The 14,575-nt window shown below is 43.4% G+C and overlaps 2 protein-coding genes across 2 annotated transcripts; one reads left to right on the top strand and one right to left on the bottom strand.

Annotated features, from left to right (window-relative positions):
- Nucleotides 1-43: 43 nt before the first annotated feature.
- cfap45 (cilia and flagella associated protein 45) lies at nucleotides 44-8,559 on the bottom strand. Its single transcript, XM_034097111.2, has 12 exons — nucleotides 8,401-8,559; nucleotides 7,738-7,848; nucleotides 6,914-7,023; nucleotides 6,405-6,549; nucleotides 6,151-6,321; nucleotides 5,642-5,820; nucleotides 4,995-5,124; nucleotides 3,651-3,797; nucleotides 3,410-3,523; nucleotides 3,123-3,316; nucleotides 2,703-2,927; nucleotides 44-202 (listed from the first exon to the last, which is right to left on the bottom strand). The coding sequence occupies exons 1-12, from the start codon at nucleotides 8,401-8,403 to the stop codon at nucleotides 136-138; spliced, it is 1,596 nt and encodes a 531-aa protein (XP_033953002.1). The 5' UTR covers nucleotides 8,404-8,559; the 3' UTR covers nucleotides 44-135.
- Nucleotides 8,560-9,274: 715 nt separating this feature from the next.
- LOC117457187 (clathrin heavy chain 1-like) lies at nucleotides 9,275-13,302 on the top strand. The gene is made up of 3 exons (XM_034097114.2): nucleotides 9,275-9,569; nucleotides 10,210-10,315; nucleotides 12,824-13,302. The coding sequence occupies exons 1-3, from the start codon at nucleotides 9,561-9,563 to the stop codon at nucleotides 12,931-12,933; spliced, it is 225 nt and encodes a 74-aa protein (XP_033953005.1). The 5' UTR covers nucleotides 9,275-9,560; the 3' UTR covers nucleotides 12,934-13,302.
- The last annotated feature ends 1,273 nt before the right edge of the window (nucleotides 13,303-14,575 follow it).

The raw sequence follows: 14,575 nt of genomic DNA, 5'->3' as shown, positions 1-14,575 counted from the left end.
TCTGACAGGAAATAGAAATGTCTACAAACCACTGGTCAGAAGCTTCTAAAGTGCAAACATTTTAATTCTTACTGATCAAGTTACATTAGTGAGTGTTCATGTTGGTTAAATGAGACCCTGTAAGATGTCTTCGAATCAGAGTGCGCCGGCCCGGGCCTTCCTCTCCACATCGCTGCAGTACTTATCAGACAGCCCTGTAGCCCTGCAGAGCAACACACACACACACCAGGTTCATTCAGTTAAAGACAGTCAAAATATCAACCTTAAGAATCAGAATATATTTTCAGGTAATGTACGCTTCCCTCAAATAGATAAAAGTAGCAGCAGCAAAGAGAAGGCACAAGTTAGTTTAAAGAGGACATGTTTTAATTGTCAGGTCCATATCAGTATGTAGTGTCTCTACTGGGACATCTCTCCATGCTTCAATGTTCAAAAAGCTCTTTATTTTTCTCATACTGCCTGTGCTGCAGCACCTCTTTTCACCCTCCGTCTGAAACCAGAGCCCAGTCTGCTCTGATTGGTTAGCTGGCCGGCACTGTTGTGATTGGTCAACTGCTGAGAGATGTCCCGCCCCTTAGCTTATCACGTACACTGTGTTGGAGCGCTAGCCAAAAGAAGTGCAAGTGTTACATAGTGATGTCACTATGTTCTGTAAGTAAACAGTAAAGGAGTCCAATGGAAGAGTGCCGGGCCACTACACGTACGCTAGTCTGTGGCGTCAATTTGGCCCAAAAATACTTTTTCCTATTGAATTACATTGGGAACGAGATGTCTGTAAATCAGCTAAATATAGCCCTTATTTTAATCATTGGGGTATAATGGCGCATTTCAGTTTAAGCGTGCGTCTCTGTGTTTCATTCGAGCTCTGTGTGTGTGAGGAGCGAGCCATTTTGTGTGTGCGAGAGAGAGCGAGAGCACCGGTACCGGAGATTGTTGTTGTTAGCTTCTGGTGCTAGCGAGCTAGTGGCCGGGTCTCAAACGTTTTGGTCACGATTAATGTAAACAATTATTTCCGAGGCACACGTTTATATGATCATTATAGTTAGAAAAAGAGAATAGATTAAATACTATATGACAGTAAAAAAAGAATAAAGTTTAAAGTAAAATATCCATATAAAAAAGTAAATCTGTTTCAAATGGGTGTTGAGAGATGTATCTATAGATCTCTTCATGTTGCTCTCAAAGTGCACAAGATTGATGCTTTTAACTTCAATATTTAAAAAAAAATCTTCCCGGGGGAGCATCCCCCCGAACCCCCCTATGTGAGGTCCACTCCCCACTTGTAAAAATAGCACTTTATCCCTGCTTACACCTATATGCCGTGAGCTGATTATCGAGCCTTCATTGTAACAGTCGCGGGTACACTGTGTATTTGCGTGGGGAATGTTGCAGTAGAAAATTCCACTGTAGCGCCCGGGACATTACTGGGAAACCCTAAATGTTTGAGCACCCTCTCTGACAGTGGTTCCCAACCTTTTTTCCCAAGAGCCCCCCAAATGACTCCTGTTGGAAATTGTGCCCCCCCACACACACACACGGGGGGGGGTGCGGTAATTAAAGTGTAAAAGTCTCAAAAATGCTACAACTACTGTCACAAACTGGATGAATGTGAAGTATGTTGTTAAAGGAGGATGAAAGCGTAATCAAGGAGCACTATTGGAGTGACTTTGATGGTTATTGGACTCAGGATTAATTCATTTGGATTTCCGCTGTATGAAGAAAAGGACGGCGCAGGTGGAAACAATTCACAAAGGGATTAAACTGTTTAAAACACGTAATCAAAGTAAACCGGATTTTGCCGATGTGTTTATGTCAAAATGGAGGAGACCGATCTGATCGGAGCAACTGTGACAAATAATCCAACTGGAACCGGCATGGACAATGACTATGTTTTAAAAATGCGCTTATCCAGACAAGCCCGGTTTGGACACTTTACGAAAGAAGAAACATTTATATTAAAGAAACAATTATACATTTCTGTCTTTTTATGCCTTTAGCTACTAACTTGAAGTGTTATTCAAATTAATTAATCAATTATTTTTTATATTTTATTGTAATGTAGAGACGAGGCTTTTAGTGACAATCATGTATTGCTTTACAATTATATGTAAAAATGTATGTATATGCCCCCCCTGCGATCTTTGGCGCCCCCCACTGGGGGTTGGGAACCACTGCTCTATGAAACGTCAAGCTACCCCACAGCACCCCCAAAATGTGCAGTCCAAAACAGGCTCATTGCAGCCACACTTTTTTGCCAAATATCAGCATTTTGTTTCTTTTTGTTTGCACAGATTGCAAAGTGGCAAAGTATTATAACTTATTGTTCTAGCAAAGGGATTGCACAATTGTATTATGTATTATTATTTTTGAGCACACAGACTTGTGGAGCATTGTTTTATTATCACTGTTAGCAAAGTGATTTTTTATTTTTTGAAAGGAATGCTCACGTTCATATTGATGTATTTTAATAAATGTTAACTTGGCCCATTACGTGACTGTTTGTGTTGGGGGGCCCGACTTTTATATTTCTCCTCCAAAGTTTGAGAACCACTGCTATAGTTACTGCCCCAGCTACTAAACTATAATGGAAACGCAGCATAAAGTGAGCCTGGCCTACCAAGGCCTAACTACATGCACAAAACCCTATAGAACTACAGCAAAGGGAAAAGCCCCAAAAAGCAGACTCGGGCCTCTGTACTGACTTGAGCTCCTGGAGCTTCTTCTCCTTGATCTCCTCGAGGCGGACGCGTCTCTGCCGGTCTTCCTCCATCAGCCGCTCGCTCTCCTTGAAGAGCTCTCTGCGCTTGGCGACGGCCGACAGCTCTTGCTCCTTCACCTGGGTCCTGATGGCCTCTGCGTGGCGGCTTGATTTCTGACGCCGCTTCACCTCTTCCTCCTTCAGTTTGACGATGGCTTGCTTCTGCACGCTGTGTGGAGAGAGTGGCAGTGATGTGTAATTAAGATGGAGCTGAATGTGTGGATACATGCAGTGGTGGAATCTGCACTTAAGTACAAATGTGAGCTACTTGTATACTCAAGTATTTTCTTTTCCTGCCACTTATTGCACCACAACTCAAAGGGATGACGATGTGAAAAAAAAACGTTTAAGTGCAGCTTCTAACCTCAGCACCCTCTCAAACTCTGCCTTCTCGCGGCCGGCCTCGATGGACAGGAAGTGCTCTTTGTAGCGAACCTGGTCGGTGCGCGCCGCCATCAGCATCTCCTCCTCCCGCGCCTTCTTCACAGCGAGGTCCCTCTGCTTACTCCTCCAGTCTCTGTCTTTAAACTCCTGGTTCCTCCGAGCACGCAGCTCATCCTGTCACACTCAAAACATATATAACATATATAACATCTGAGCAGAGGACACCATTGTTATACTAAATAGCTCAGCTGGTATTCTTTTTCTGACCTGCTCTGCTTTGTAGTCTTTTGCCTTTTCCTGTCGGGCCCTCAGCCGGGCAATCTCCAGCTCCTTCTCCTTCTTCAAGTGTTTCTGCTCTGCTTCATACACTGAAGCCCGCTCCTGCAGAGGTCACGACATATGGATCAAATATGGAAACACAAAACTATATTTCAAAGATAATAAATCACAGATATGTTTGAGTTATTCTTTGTACCACTGTTACAAAGTGATTCTGTTGTTTTCTGACCATTTTGTTTTTCAAGTACTCCATGTCCCTCATGTCGGCCTGTCTCTCCTCCTCCAGCCTCCTCTCCTTGGCCTGCATGGTCTCCGCGTTGATGCGCATGATCTCCTCCTGCAGGCACTCCTGCTTCTTCCTCTTATTCTCCAGAGCCTGGAGGAGGAAGAGAAAAACCAGTCAGAAAGAGGAAACAGGGTTCATCCTAATGTCCCTCCTCAACTCCTCGACCACGCGATGTTGAAGGACGTCCCGATTGCTCAAATTCCCCCGGAGGAGAGAGCAGAGCCGTATACTAGGGCTGTGCAATATTATTTTTGATTATTATTTATTTTAAATGTAAATATAAATGTATCATTTATTTTATTTATTTTTCTATTGGTTTTTCAGTTGAATTATACGTTCAGGGTAATCTTAACAGTTAAAAACACACTGTTCAAATTGTTATTTGTATTTGTTTTAAAGTTCAATAAATGGATGTTTTCAAAGTCAATGAATAATCGTATTTAATAATCGTGATATCAATTATTGACCAAAATAATCGTGATTATGATTTTTGCCATAATCACACAGCCCTACCGTATACCGTGAGCAAAGTTATGAAATGTTTATTGATGTGCTTCAATTTCAGTCAAACATAAACTGTCAGACACACATGTGCTTTTCTTCTGAGGAAGAATCTCCAACAACCAAAACAAAAGCAAAAACTCTGATAACATAATATAAGATCCATACAGATTATTATAGTATTATAACTATTATAATTATTGTTGTTATTATTATTATATTTATGGCTATTAAAGGTGGGGTAGGTAATTCACTTCAGAAACACTTTTTGTTATATTCCATGGAATATTAAGTGCTTTGACAATAAATACAAAAAAGTCATCTGTGGAAGCCGTGGCGCTGTAAAAAGCACGACCAATCATCTGAGCCGGCCCGGCTAAAGTAACTGGATGGCCTACCTGCCTGTCAGCCTTCCATCTGTGCACAAACTTATCTCGTGCCCTCATTGGTCATGTGCACGTTCGTGTGTGTTGGAGGAGGGGCTCTGTAAGGAAGTGGCAGATTTTTTTCGGCTGTGTATTTTCAAATTCTAGCGCACTCGAGCTGGTTTCTCCAAAATTACCTACCCCACCTTTAATATTGATTTTTTCCAAAAGATTCGATTTAAGTTATGCCAATTTCATATCTGGAATTACATAACGGTTGTATGAGGACGGAGCTAAGACGTTAAGAAGAGAGTGAAGGAGGCCTTTTCAGGTTTCTGGATGAGCCTACTCCAAAGTACTAGTACTGGTATAGTGCTAGTATTAGATGTCTCTACAGGGTCTGAGTGAGGTCACTGGTCACCTCCAGGTCTTCCAGGATAATTTTCTCCTGCATCTCTCGGACCTGCTGCTTCTCCAGCTCCTTCACCTCGTCCTGCAGCTGCTTCTCCTCATGTTGTCTTTGGATCTGCTCTGTGATCTTCTGCATCCCCCTGGACACACACACACACACACACACACACACACACACACACACACACACACACACACACACACACACACACACACACACACACACACACACACACAACAAAAGTTAGGGTTAGACAAACTTGTACTTTTTACTCCACAAAATTACAGCTTTATAGAGAACACAATTTAATAACCGTCCTGTGCAGTGAAAAATCCAAACGTGGTGATTTGGAGACTGGAGAATAAAGCTTTCCTAGGGCTAATACACATAACCAGTACTTTTACTTTATACTATATATAAGTATATTGTGATGCCAAAACTTGTTTTACTTCAGTATGGTTTTTAAATCAGGACTTTTAGTTGTATTAGAGTACTTAAACATTTTCCACTTGTACTGAAGTAAAAAGTCTGAATACTTTGTCCACCTCTGCATGAATTATTATGTGTGTGTGTGTGTGTGTGTGTGTGTGTGTGTGTGTGTGTGTGTGTGTGTGTGTGTGTGTGTGTGTGTGTGTTTTGCAGTAGCGTCTCCTCACTCGATCCTCTGCTGTTTGCGCAGCTTGTCGATCTGATCCACGGTGTCCAGGGCCCGGCGGCGGTCCACCTCCATCATGGCGTCCAGGCGCTGCTCCTCCTCCGTCAGCTCGCTCTGGATCTGCTTCTTCTCCTCCATCTGCACGTCACGTGTGGCCTGACACTGAGCACCCAGGATCAGCTGATGGCCACACACACACACACACACACACACACACACACACACACACACACACACACACACACACGCACGCACGCACACACACACACACACACACACACACTTCATTGGAACTTTTAACCTGGTACTCATGCATTATTCCTCAAAGATCTGCGATCCCCCCCAGCAGGCTGATTTTGGACCTTATTATAAAATCACGTGCACGGACTCATGAGTGTAGGAAGGTTTCTTATTTAGAGAAATACCAAAAATAATTGACTTTTCTCTTATACAGTAGATAGGCAACATTGTTAAACATGTGCAGTCCAGATGTGAGCAGCTGTTCCCCACCTTGTTGAGTTTCCGGATCTCGTCCTCCTGCTCCATCCTCAGGTTGTTGGCTCTCTTCACCAGGTGCTGCGCTCGGTCGCGGGCCTCCAGCTCCAGCTCCGTCAGCGCCTGGTTCTCCTGCCGGGACAGGTCCGCCTCAAAGATCTGACGCTTCCTGTCCTCCACATTTCTCTGGATCAAAAGGTGTGTTTTAGAGAAAATACTTATTGTCTTATTAAGGGATATTTAAATGTACATTTTTTATGTTTTCCTACAATGTCCTCATCTTTTTTCTTCTGGTGTGCCTCCTTCAGGGCCGCCCGCTCCTCCTTGGTCAGGACCAGGGACTCTGAGGTGATCCGCTTAAAATCAGCCGATGGTAAAATGACGGATTCTCCTGAAGGGTCCTTGAATGGGATCCTGGAACATTTGGCATTACAAGAATGCATATAATAATTATGCTTTTTATCTCTTCTATACCTCTTATTTATCAGGATACTTAACATCAATAATTTGTGTATTTAAACTGTGGTTGTGTAACCAACCAGTACTTTTACTTTTGGTACTTCAAGTAAAATCTAAATATTCCACCGACTCCATTCTTTGTAGTGTGTGTGTGTGTGTGTGTGTGTGTGTGTGTGTGTGTGTGTGTGTGTGTGTGTGTGTGTGTGTGTGTGTGTGTGTGTGTGTGTGTGTGTGTGTGTGTGTGTGTGTGTGTGTGTGTGTGTGTGTGTGTGTGTGTGTGCGTGTGTGTGTGTGTGTGTGTGTGTGTGTGTGTGTGTACCTGATGTTGCGGATGAGGTCTTTGGTCACAATTTGAACCGTCGCTCCTTCCTGGTGTTTCTGAGGTGGACTCTTTGTAGACTTGGAGGAGTTTCCACGCCTCACGTCTATCTGTGATGACACATGGAGAGAGGGTGTAAGCAACATCTCACCAAACACATTCATAACACACTACACTAAAAAACTAAAGATTAAATCTAGGTAGTACATTGTACTGTTATAGCCAGTGTTGAAAAGTAACTAAGTACATTTACTCCATACTTTTTTGATTGTAATTTACTTTTTTTGATATTTTGATTTTATGCTACATAGTATTTATACATATTTCATAGGCTAATATTGTACGTTTTACTAATTTAACACTAATAATTCCTTTGACATATACAACTTGTGATATGCTGATATGATATGATGCACTGTTGCACTCACATATGCAACAACTTAAATACTGTAACCCGGATATGTGAATATACTGCAACCTGCAACTCTGAAATATGTCTGTGAATACACTGCAGCTGCACTTCTGCTCTCTCTGGTTGGAGGCAAACTACATGTCCAATGACAATAAAATGGAATCCCATCTTAAATGTCATCTTTGGAAAAGAGTAATTGTGCATACTGTACCGAGTACTTTTACTTTTGATGCTGTAAGTATAATTAGCTGATAATACTTCTACTAAAGTTACATTTTGCATTGAGGACTTTTAATTGCAAGGAGGATCCTCAGCCTATAGCAATATAATGACACCTTTAGAAATGAATAAAAACTCACCTAGCATAATTTTATTTTCTAGAGTGGTTGCAATATTGACTACACTCACTCACCGGGTTGGGGCTCGCAAACAGGGATTCATCCACCTCAGAGGTGGGGGCCCGGGTGCGATACCGCCGGGTGTAGGTGCTGTTCCTGGAGTTTGTGGAGCTGGATCCCAGTCTCTACAGGGAGTAACCTCATCTTAATCATCATTTTATTTATTCACAAGTTTAAATAAAAATACAAGTACAATCATAAGAAATAATGGAGACATGTGGAATGGGACACCACAATAAGCAAGTAAGTTTGAGAATAGGGGCCCAGACAATAAACATAAAGTAAATACATTTCATAGCATTGAAACTGAGACTGAGAGGGTTCATGTATTATTCAGAAACATTACCCCCCCTCCCAAAGACAGACCACAGGACCACAAAAAACCTAAAAACTAAACTACGCTAACCCAAACTACTAAATGGTCTACAATACTTATTTCATCAGTTTAAACAAAGGTTTAAAATAGGTAAGATACAAAAACAGACACATTATAGGCTATAGGACAAGTATTATTATCTAAATTATTAGATAAAGAGATTGCATTACAGTAAATTACAGTACATTTAGCTGACGCTTTTATACAAGGCGACATACAAGTGCAAAAACCATAAATAAACACGAAGGAAAATAAAATAAAGAAGAGATTTAGCACCTAATGTAAAATAAATGGAACTTACCATGGTGTTCGGTTATTGGTGGCAATGTACAATGAGTTATCAAGTTAGCTAATCTGAAAAAAGTGAAGCTAATCGGTACAAAACTGACAATACGATGTATATGCTGCTAGATTACAACGAGGCGACATTTGGAAATGTTTGTTGTCTGTTGCCATGGGAACAAACGGGAGAGCTAAACGTAGGCGGGACCATGTGACGTCATCGTCCGTAACAGTCTTTATATATACAGTCTATGGTAACAGTCAGTAGTCCTAAAACCCGGATGTAAAAAGACACTGCAAATATTTAAACATGATAAACATTAACATTAAACATTGAATATTCGTTTACTTTTTGTAATTTACAAGAATAAAATTGTTGCCATTTATTCTAGGAAAAAAAAAGAAACCCGGATGTCATTTAGCATTTTACTACTTCCGGTTCCCTCGACAACCGTCGTGACGTTATTTTCTTCCGAGATTTGTTGTTCTTCGACCTACTGTAATAATTGGCGTTGTATTCATGTCTTACTCACATGCACTTTCCCACAATGAATGTCTCTTTTTGTGCACACTGTTTGTGTCTGATAGGTCTGCTGCTGTTAAACACGCATAACCTCACTGGGAGAGGAGCCTCCCTCTGGTCTGCTCATTAACCACTTCAATGTGACGACTCCTACCACAACCGCCTCAGATGGACAAACAACCAAAGAGGAAAAGAACACGTAGGTTGCTGTTCAAGTGGAGGGACCCTTTTTATAAATACAGAAAACAACTTATCATGCACAGCGTTGATGTGATACACAGATTTATTTTATTTTCCATCCCCCAATGGCCTGCAGTAGCCTACATGGTAACCGCTCAGATTAAATCATTTTGGGGGCAGAGAAGTTGACCATTAACCTCCCTGACTGATTGTGAGCAGCTGATTTTATCCAGCGGATCCAGAAGCAAAGTTCACTGTCACAGGCAGGAGCTTGCTCCTCTCTCTAGCCTCTATTGTCTCAGTTTTTCACATTTTTTACAGGACTAAATCTGCAGCTGTGGCTTCAGCATGTTATGGATACTACCGAGGCACTATATTCCTGGCCATGTTTGTGGGATACACGCTGTACTACTTCAACAGAAATACGTTCTCCTTTGTGATGCCTTCTGTCATGCAGGAAATTGAGCTGGACAAAGATGACCTGGGTATGAGACTCTTCAAAATATTAATTCACTTTATGTATGCTGCAAACTCCAAGAACACACGTTAATCCAGGACTTTTATTGCACATTTTTACTTCACCTTCTTATATTTTATATAAATATTTATTTACACACAAAACAATTATTAACAGTATTTAAAGATGTATGCAAATATCAACAAAGGAGCCAGTAACTTTACAAATTGGAAGTAAATTGCAAAGCATTTAAACTTTAATTGTACTTGAGTGTATATAGCGTGTAAGCGTATAATATGGTGCAACTTTCCCGAGGATGAATACAATATTTTGATCTGATTAGATAAATGCCAATTTGAACATTGGTAGCGTTTTCTAAACTAGAATGATTTCGAATTCCAAAGCTGGATGAACTATTGACCCCCACAATGTCATCATCTTAAGTATAATTGCTTCAATACATGCTGTTACATTGACTTATCCTCACACACTATATTTGTATTACGACATCTATGCTTCATGCATTTGTAACATTCATTCAGCTCTCTAGCTGTAGTTACAACATGTTACGGGGCGTGCCTCCTGCAGCTCTCTTTTTATTTAAATCTGGACTGTATTCGTCTGCGCCTGGTCCCATCCGTCAGCCAGTGAAATAACACAGAGGTCAGTTTCTTTACAAGCCGTCGCCTCAGTGCCGTTACCGCGGTGACGCTGCCTCCGAGTCCCTGAGGAAACAGGAGGAGCAGAACACCGAGTCCCAACCCATCGTTTACGGTAAATATCATCCTCACAGATCGTTGTTGTTGTTGTTGTGGTTGCTCTAGAAGAAACGTGCACCTATTTTGTCTTAAATTAGCAGGAATGTGCAGGTTTTTAATCGGAAAACTTATTTATACTTATTTTAACTATTTATACATCAGAATACTTTTATTTATCCTGGGGTTAATTGTTTTTTGTGATAGCTGCTCCATTTAAAAAAATAAATGACACAAATAGTATAAAATAATTGTATGAACATAAGAAGTTAACGTTGGAATATAAAGATATTTATATAGACATCTGTAAAATGTCAGATAAAGATAAAACAAAATAGAAATAAATACTACATATTTATTTTTAATACTTTATTTAACCTGGGGTTAATTGGTTTCGTTGCTCAATTGTTTTAATAAATAAAGAGTCATTAAGATTGTGCATAAAAAGATTAAATAAAATATATTTTTATATCTAACTACAGGGGTCCCTCAGGGCTCTGTTCTTGGTCCTCTCCTCTTCTCCCTGTACACAAACTCGCTCGGATCTGTCATTAGCCCGCATGGTTTTTCATACCACTGCTACGCTGACGACACCCAATTAATTCTGTCCTTTCCCCGCTCAGAGACCCAGGTCGTCGCACGCATCTCTGCTTGTTTAGCTGACATCTCTCAGTGGATGTCCGCTCATCATCTCAAGCTCAACCTTGACAAAACTGAAGTGCTTTTCCTTCCGGGAAAAGATTGTCCCTCTCTTGACCTAACTATCAACATCGGCACCTCTGTTGTTTCCCCGACTCAGACTGCAAGGAATCTGGGTGTTATCCTAGATAACAACCTGTCGTTTACTGCAAACATCGCTGCTACAACCTGCTGCTGCAGATACACGCTTTTCAACATCAGGAAGATACGCCCACAGCTGACCCAGAAATCGACGCAGGTTCTGGTCCAGGCTCTCGTCACCTCACGCCTAGACTACTGCAACTCCCTCCTGGCTGGTCTACCTGCATGTGCCATCCGACCTCTGCAGCTCATCCAGAATGCAGCGGCTCGTCTGGTCTTCAACCTTCCAAAATTTTCCCACACCACGCCGCTCCTCCGCTCCCTTCACTAGCTTCCGGTAACTGCTAGAATCCACTTCAAGACACTGGTACTTGCGTACCATGCTGCGAATGGATCTGGCCCTTCCTACATCCAGGACATGGTTAAACCGTACACCCCAGCACGTGCTCTACGTTCTGCATCAGCCAAACGGCTCGCTGCACCCTCGCTGCGAGGGGGACCCAAGTTCCCATCAGCAAAAACACGTGGGTTTGCTATCCTGGCTCCAAAATGGTGGAATGAGCTCCCCATTGAAATCAGGACCGCAGAAAGCTTACACACCTTCCGGCGCAGACTGAAAACTCATCTCTTTCGACTCCACTTCGAGCGATAGAATGACTAACAAAGAACTGCTAACAGAGCACTTATATACTAATAAAGGACTGGCTTAGCCAGTTGAGCAGCACTTGAAACGATTGGCTCTTTGAAACCTGATGTTCTTATATGATTCTGTTTTCCTCAAGGTTGTGTCTTCCTGGTCGAATGTACTTATTGTAAGTCGCTTTGGATAAAAGCGTCAGCTAAATGCAATGTAATGTAATGTAATATTTATATAAACAAGCAAAAAAAATCAAACTTAAAGGTGGGGTAGGTAAGTTTGAGAAACCGGCTCGAACTTATCTCGTGCCCTCATTGGTCATGTGTGCGTTTGTGTGTGTTGAAGGAGGGGCTCTGTGAGGAAGTGGCAGATTTCTTCCAGCTCTGTATTTTCAAATTCTAGCGCACTCAAGTGGGCTAGAGCGTTGATCATCAGATCAACATTCTAGCGCACTCGAGTGGGCTAGAGCGTTGATCATCAGATCAAGGGGCGTTGGGGTCAAAACCTGCCTCAGGCCGCTGTGTCCTTGGGCAAGACACTTCACCCTAATTTTCTCCTGAGGGTGTTGTCCACATTAAAAGCTGTTACATGTCTAATATGTGATGTAAAGCGCTTTGAGAAAATGTAATGAATTATTATTATTATTCCCTGATGGCTTCCACAGGATTGTAGCTGACATCCTCGTGGATTCATCTTCTTATTACAGACACATGCATTTCCTAACATTCGGTCTATATGCTGTAAAATGTATTATCTCTTCGATTTACACACGGCATCTATTGCACGTCTGTCCGTCCTGGGAGAGGGATCCCTCCTCTGTTGCTCTCCCTGGGGTTTCTCCCATGTTCCTTTAAACTGTGGGTTTTCTCTGGAAGTTTTTCCTTGTACGATGTGAGGGTCTAAGGACAGCGGGTGTCGTTTTTCTCATACTGATATTCTGAACTATCTGTGCTGTTGTATTTGCTGTAAAGTGTCTACTGTAGGCTATTTTTATTTTATGTACAGCACTTTGGCTCGACCAAAAATCGTTTATAAATGTGCTATATAAATAAAACTTGATTTGATTGGACAGTTTGCCCGCAGCTCTAACCCCTCTGTTCTGTGTTGCAGGCTCCCCTCAGCTCATGCTCACGGCAGGGCCCAACGTGGCCGTTCCACCACAGCAGCCGTACGGATACGGCCAGCCACCACAGCAGCCCGGCTTCGGCTACGGCATGTGAACACCCAACAACTCCCCCACCACCAACACTCAACAACTCCCCCACCACCAACACCCCCCTCATCTGTCCCCTCCTCTCTGTGTTCCTCACGAGCTTTCCATGGTCCTCTACTCACAGCAGGGGCCACAGCAAGCAGCCCACTCTGATTCTGACTCTTTTTTTATTATTCTGTCTTCGCGAGAAAACATTTAACTGAAGGACTTTTATTTGTATTGTTTGAAAAGAAATTGGACCGCGTGTTTGGTTTTTTCACATTCCATATTTATGACTACTTATTTAGAATATTTTTTGTGATTTATGTCGTCATGTTGTTTTTGTATTGTTTTATGGTTTGTGCAGACGTGGACTTGCTAAAGCTCAGCAACAAACCTTTTGAAGTAGGTGGAGGAGCATTGGACTTTGCACTCGTTGTTACGAATGGGTGAAGCAGGTAGGACTCAAATGCAGAATAACGAAAAGCGAGCTTTATTAAATAAATTAAAGCTGTGGCAAAACAAAGCAGAATCCAAAATATCCAACACCAACGAGCAGCACAAGGAACACAGACCGTGGAATGACATGGAGGGGAAACAATGAACCGACATGGAACACAGGGGAAGACTAGACTAAATACACAGAAGGGTAATCACAGAACAAGACACAGCTGGGCAGGGGAGGAGAAACACAAGGGGGAAACAGACAGAAAGCAGACAGGCAGGAAACGGGGGTGAACACTTTACACAATAAAACAGGAAACCCAAAGACAAGAAAAACACCAACACAGACAAAACTACAAACGTGACATAACCTGAGAATCGTGACAGAACCCCCCCCTCAAGGGACGGATCCCAGACGTCCCAAAAAAAGGTCCAGCAGGGTGGGTGGAGGGGGACCGGAGGGAGGACACATAACTAGGGCCAAGAAAGGGTGGGTGGAGGGGGTCTGGAGGCCGGGCTCGAGGGCGAAGACCAGACAGCTCCGGAGGCCGGGCAGGACCCGGTGTCGGCCGAACAGGAACCGGAGCCAGTGGGACAGGCTTCGGCAGGATCCCCCACGGAAGAGGACCAGTAGTTGGCAGGACCCCCGGTGAGACAGGTGATGGTGGGGCCTCCAACGGAACAGGACAAGGGGTTGGCAGGACCCCCGGCAGAAGAGTTGTCGGCGGGACCCCCAGAGGAACAGGACATAGGATTGACAGGCCCCCCGGCAGGAGAGCAGTCGGCGGGACCTCCAACGGCACAGGACATAGGGTTGGCCGGACCCCCGGCAGAAGAGTAGTTGGCAGGACCCCCGGCAGGAGAGTAGTCGGCGGGACCTCCAACGGGACAGGACAAGGAGCTGGCAGGACCCCTAGCAGAAGAGCAGTCGGCGGGGCCTCCAACGGCACAGGACAAAGGGTTGGCAGGACCCCCGGCAGGAGAGCAGTCGGTGGGACCTCCAACGAGATGGGACAAGGAGCTGGCAGGACCCCCGGCAGGAGAGCAGACGGCGGGACCTCCAACGGGACGGGACAAAGGGTTGGCAGGACCCCCGGCAGGAGAGCAGTCGGTGGGACCTCCAACGAGATGGGACAAGGAGCTGGCAGGACCCCCGGCAGGAGAGCAGACGGCGGGACCTCCAACGGGACGGGACATAGGATTGGCAGGACCCCCGGCAGGAGAGT

This window comes from Pseudochaenichthys georgianus, chromosome 13 (genome assembly GCF_902827115.2).
Source record: "Pseudochaenichthys georgianus chromosome 13, fPseGeo1.2, whole genome shotgun sequence".
In the NCBI taxonomy this organism is placed as follows: Eukaryota; Metazoa; Chordata; class Actinopteri; order Perciformes; family Channichthyidae; genus Pseudochaenichthys; species Pseudochaenichthys georgianus.
The sequence above is the reverse complement of the archived record's forward strand: the minus strand, read 5'-3'. Positions and strand labels throughout refer to the sequence as shown.

What these genes read in the sequence shown, in the direction of transcription:
- LOC117457187 (XM_034097114.2), top strand. An exon ending in GTCCCAACCCATCGTTTACG is followed by an intron (nt 10,316 to 12,823) that starts GTAAATATCATC and finishes TCTGTGTTGCAG; the next exon opens with GCTCCCCTCAGCTCATGCTC.
- cfap45 (XM_034097111.2), bottom strand. An exon ending in TGTTTGCGAGCCCCAACCCG is followed by an intron (nt 7,024 to 7,737) that starts GTGAGTGAGTGT and finishes GTGTCATCACAG; the next exon opens with ATAGACGTGAGGCGTGGAAA. An exon ending in GAGTTTGAGAGGGTGCTGAG is followed by an intron (nt 2,928 to 3,122) that starts GTTAGAAGCTGC and finishes CTCTCCACACAG; the next exon opens with CGTGCAGAAGCAAGCCATCG.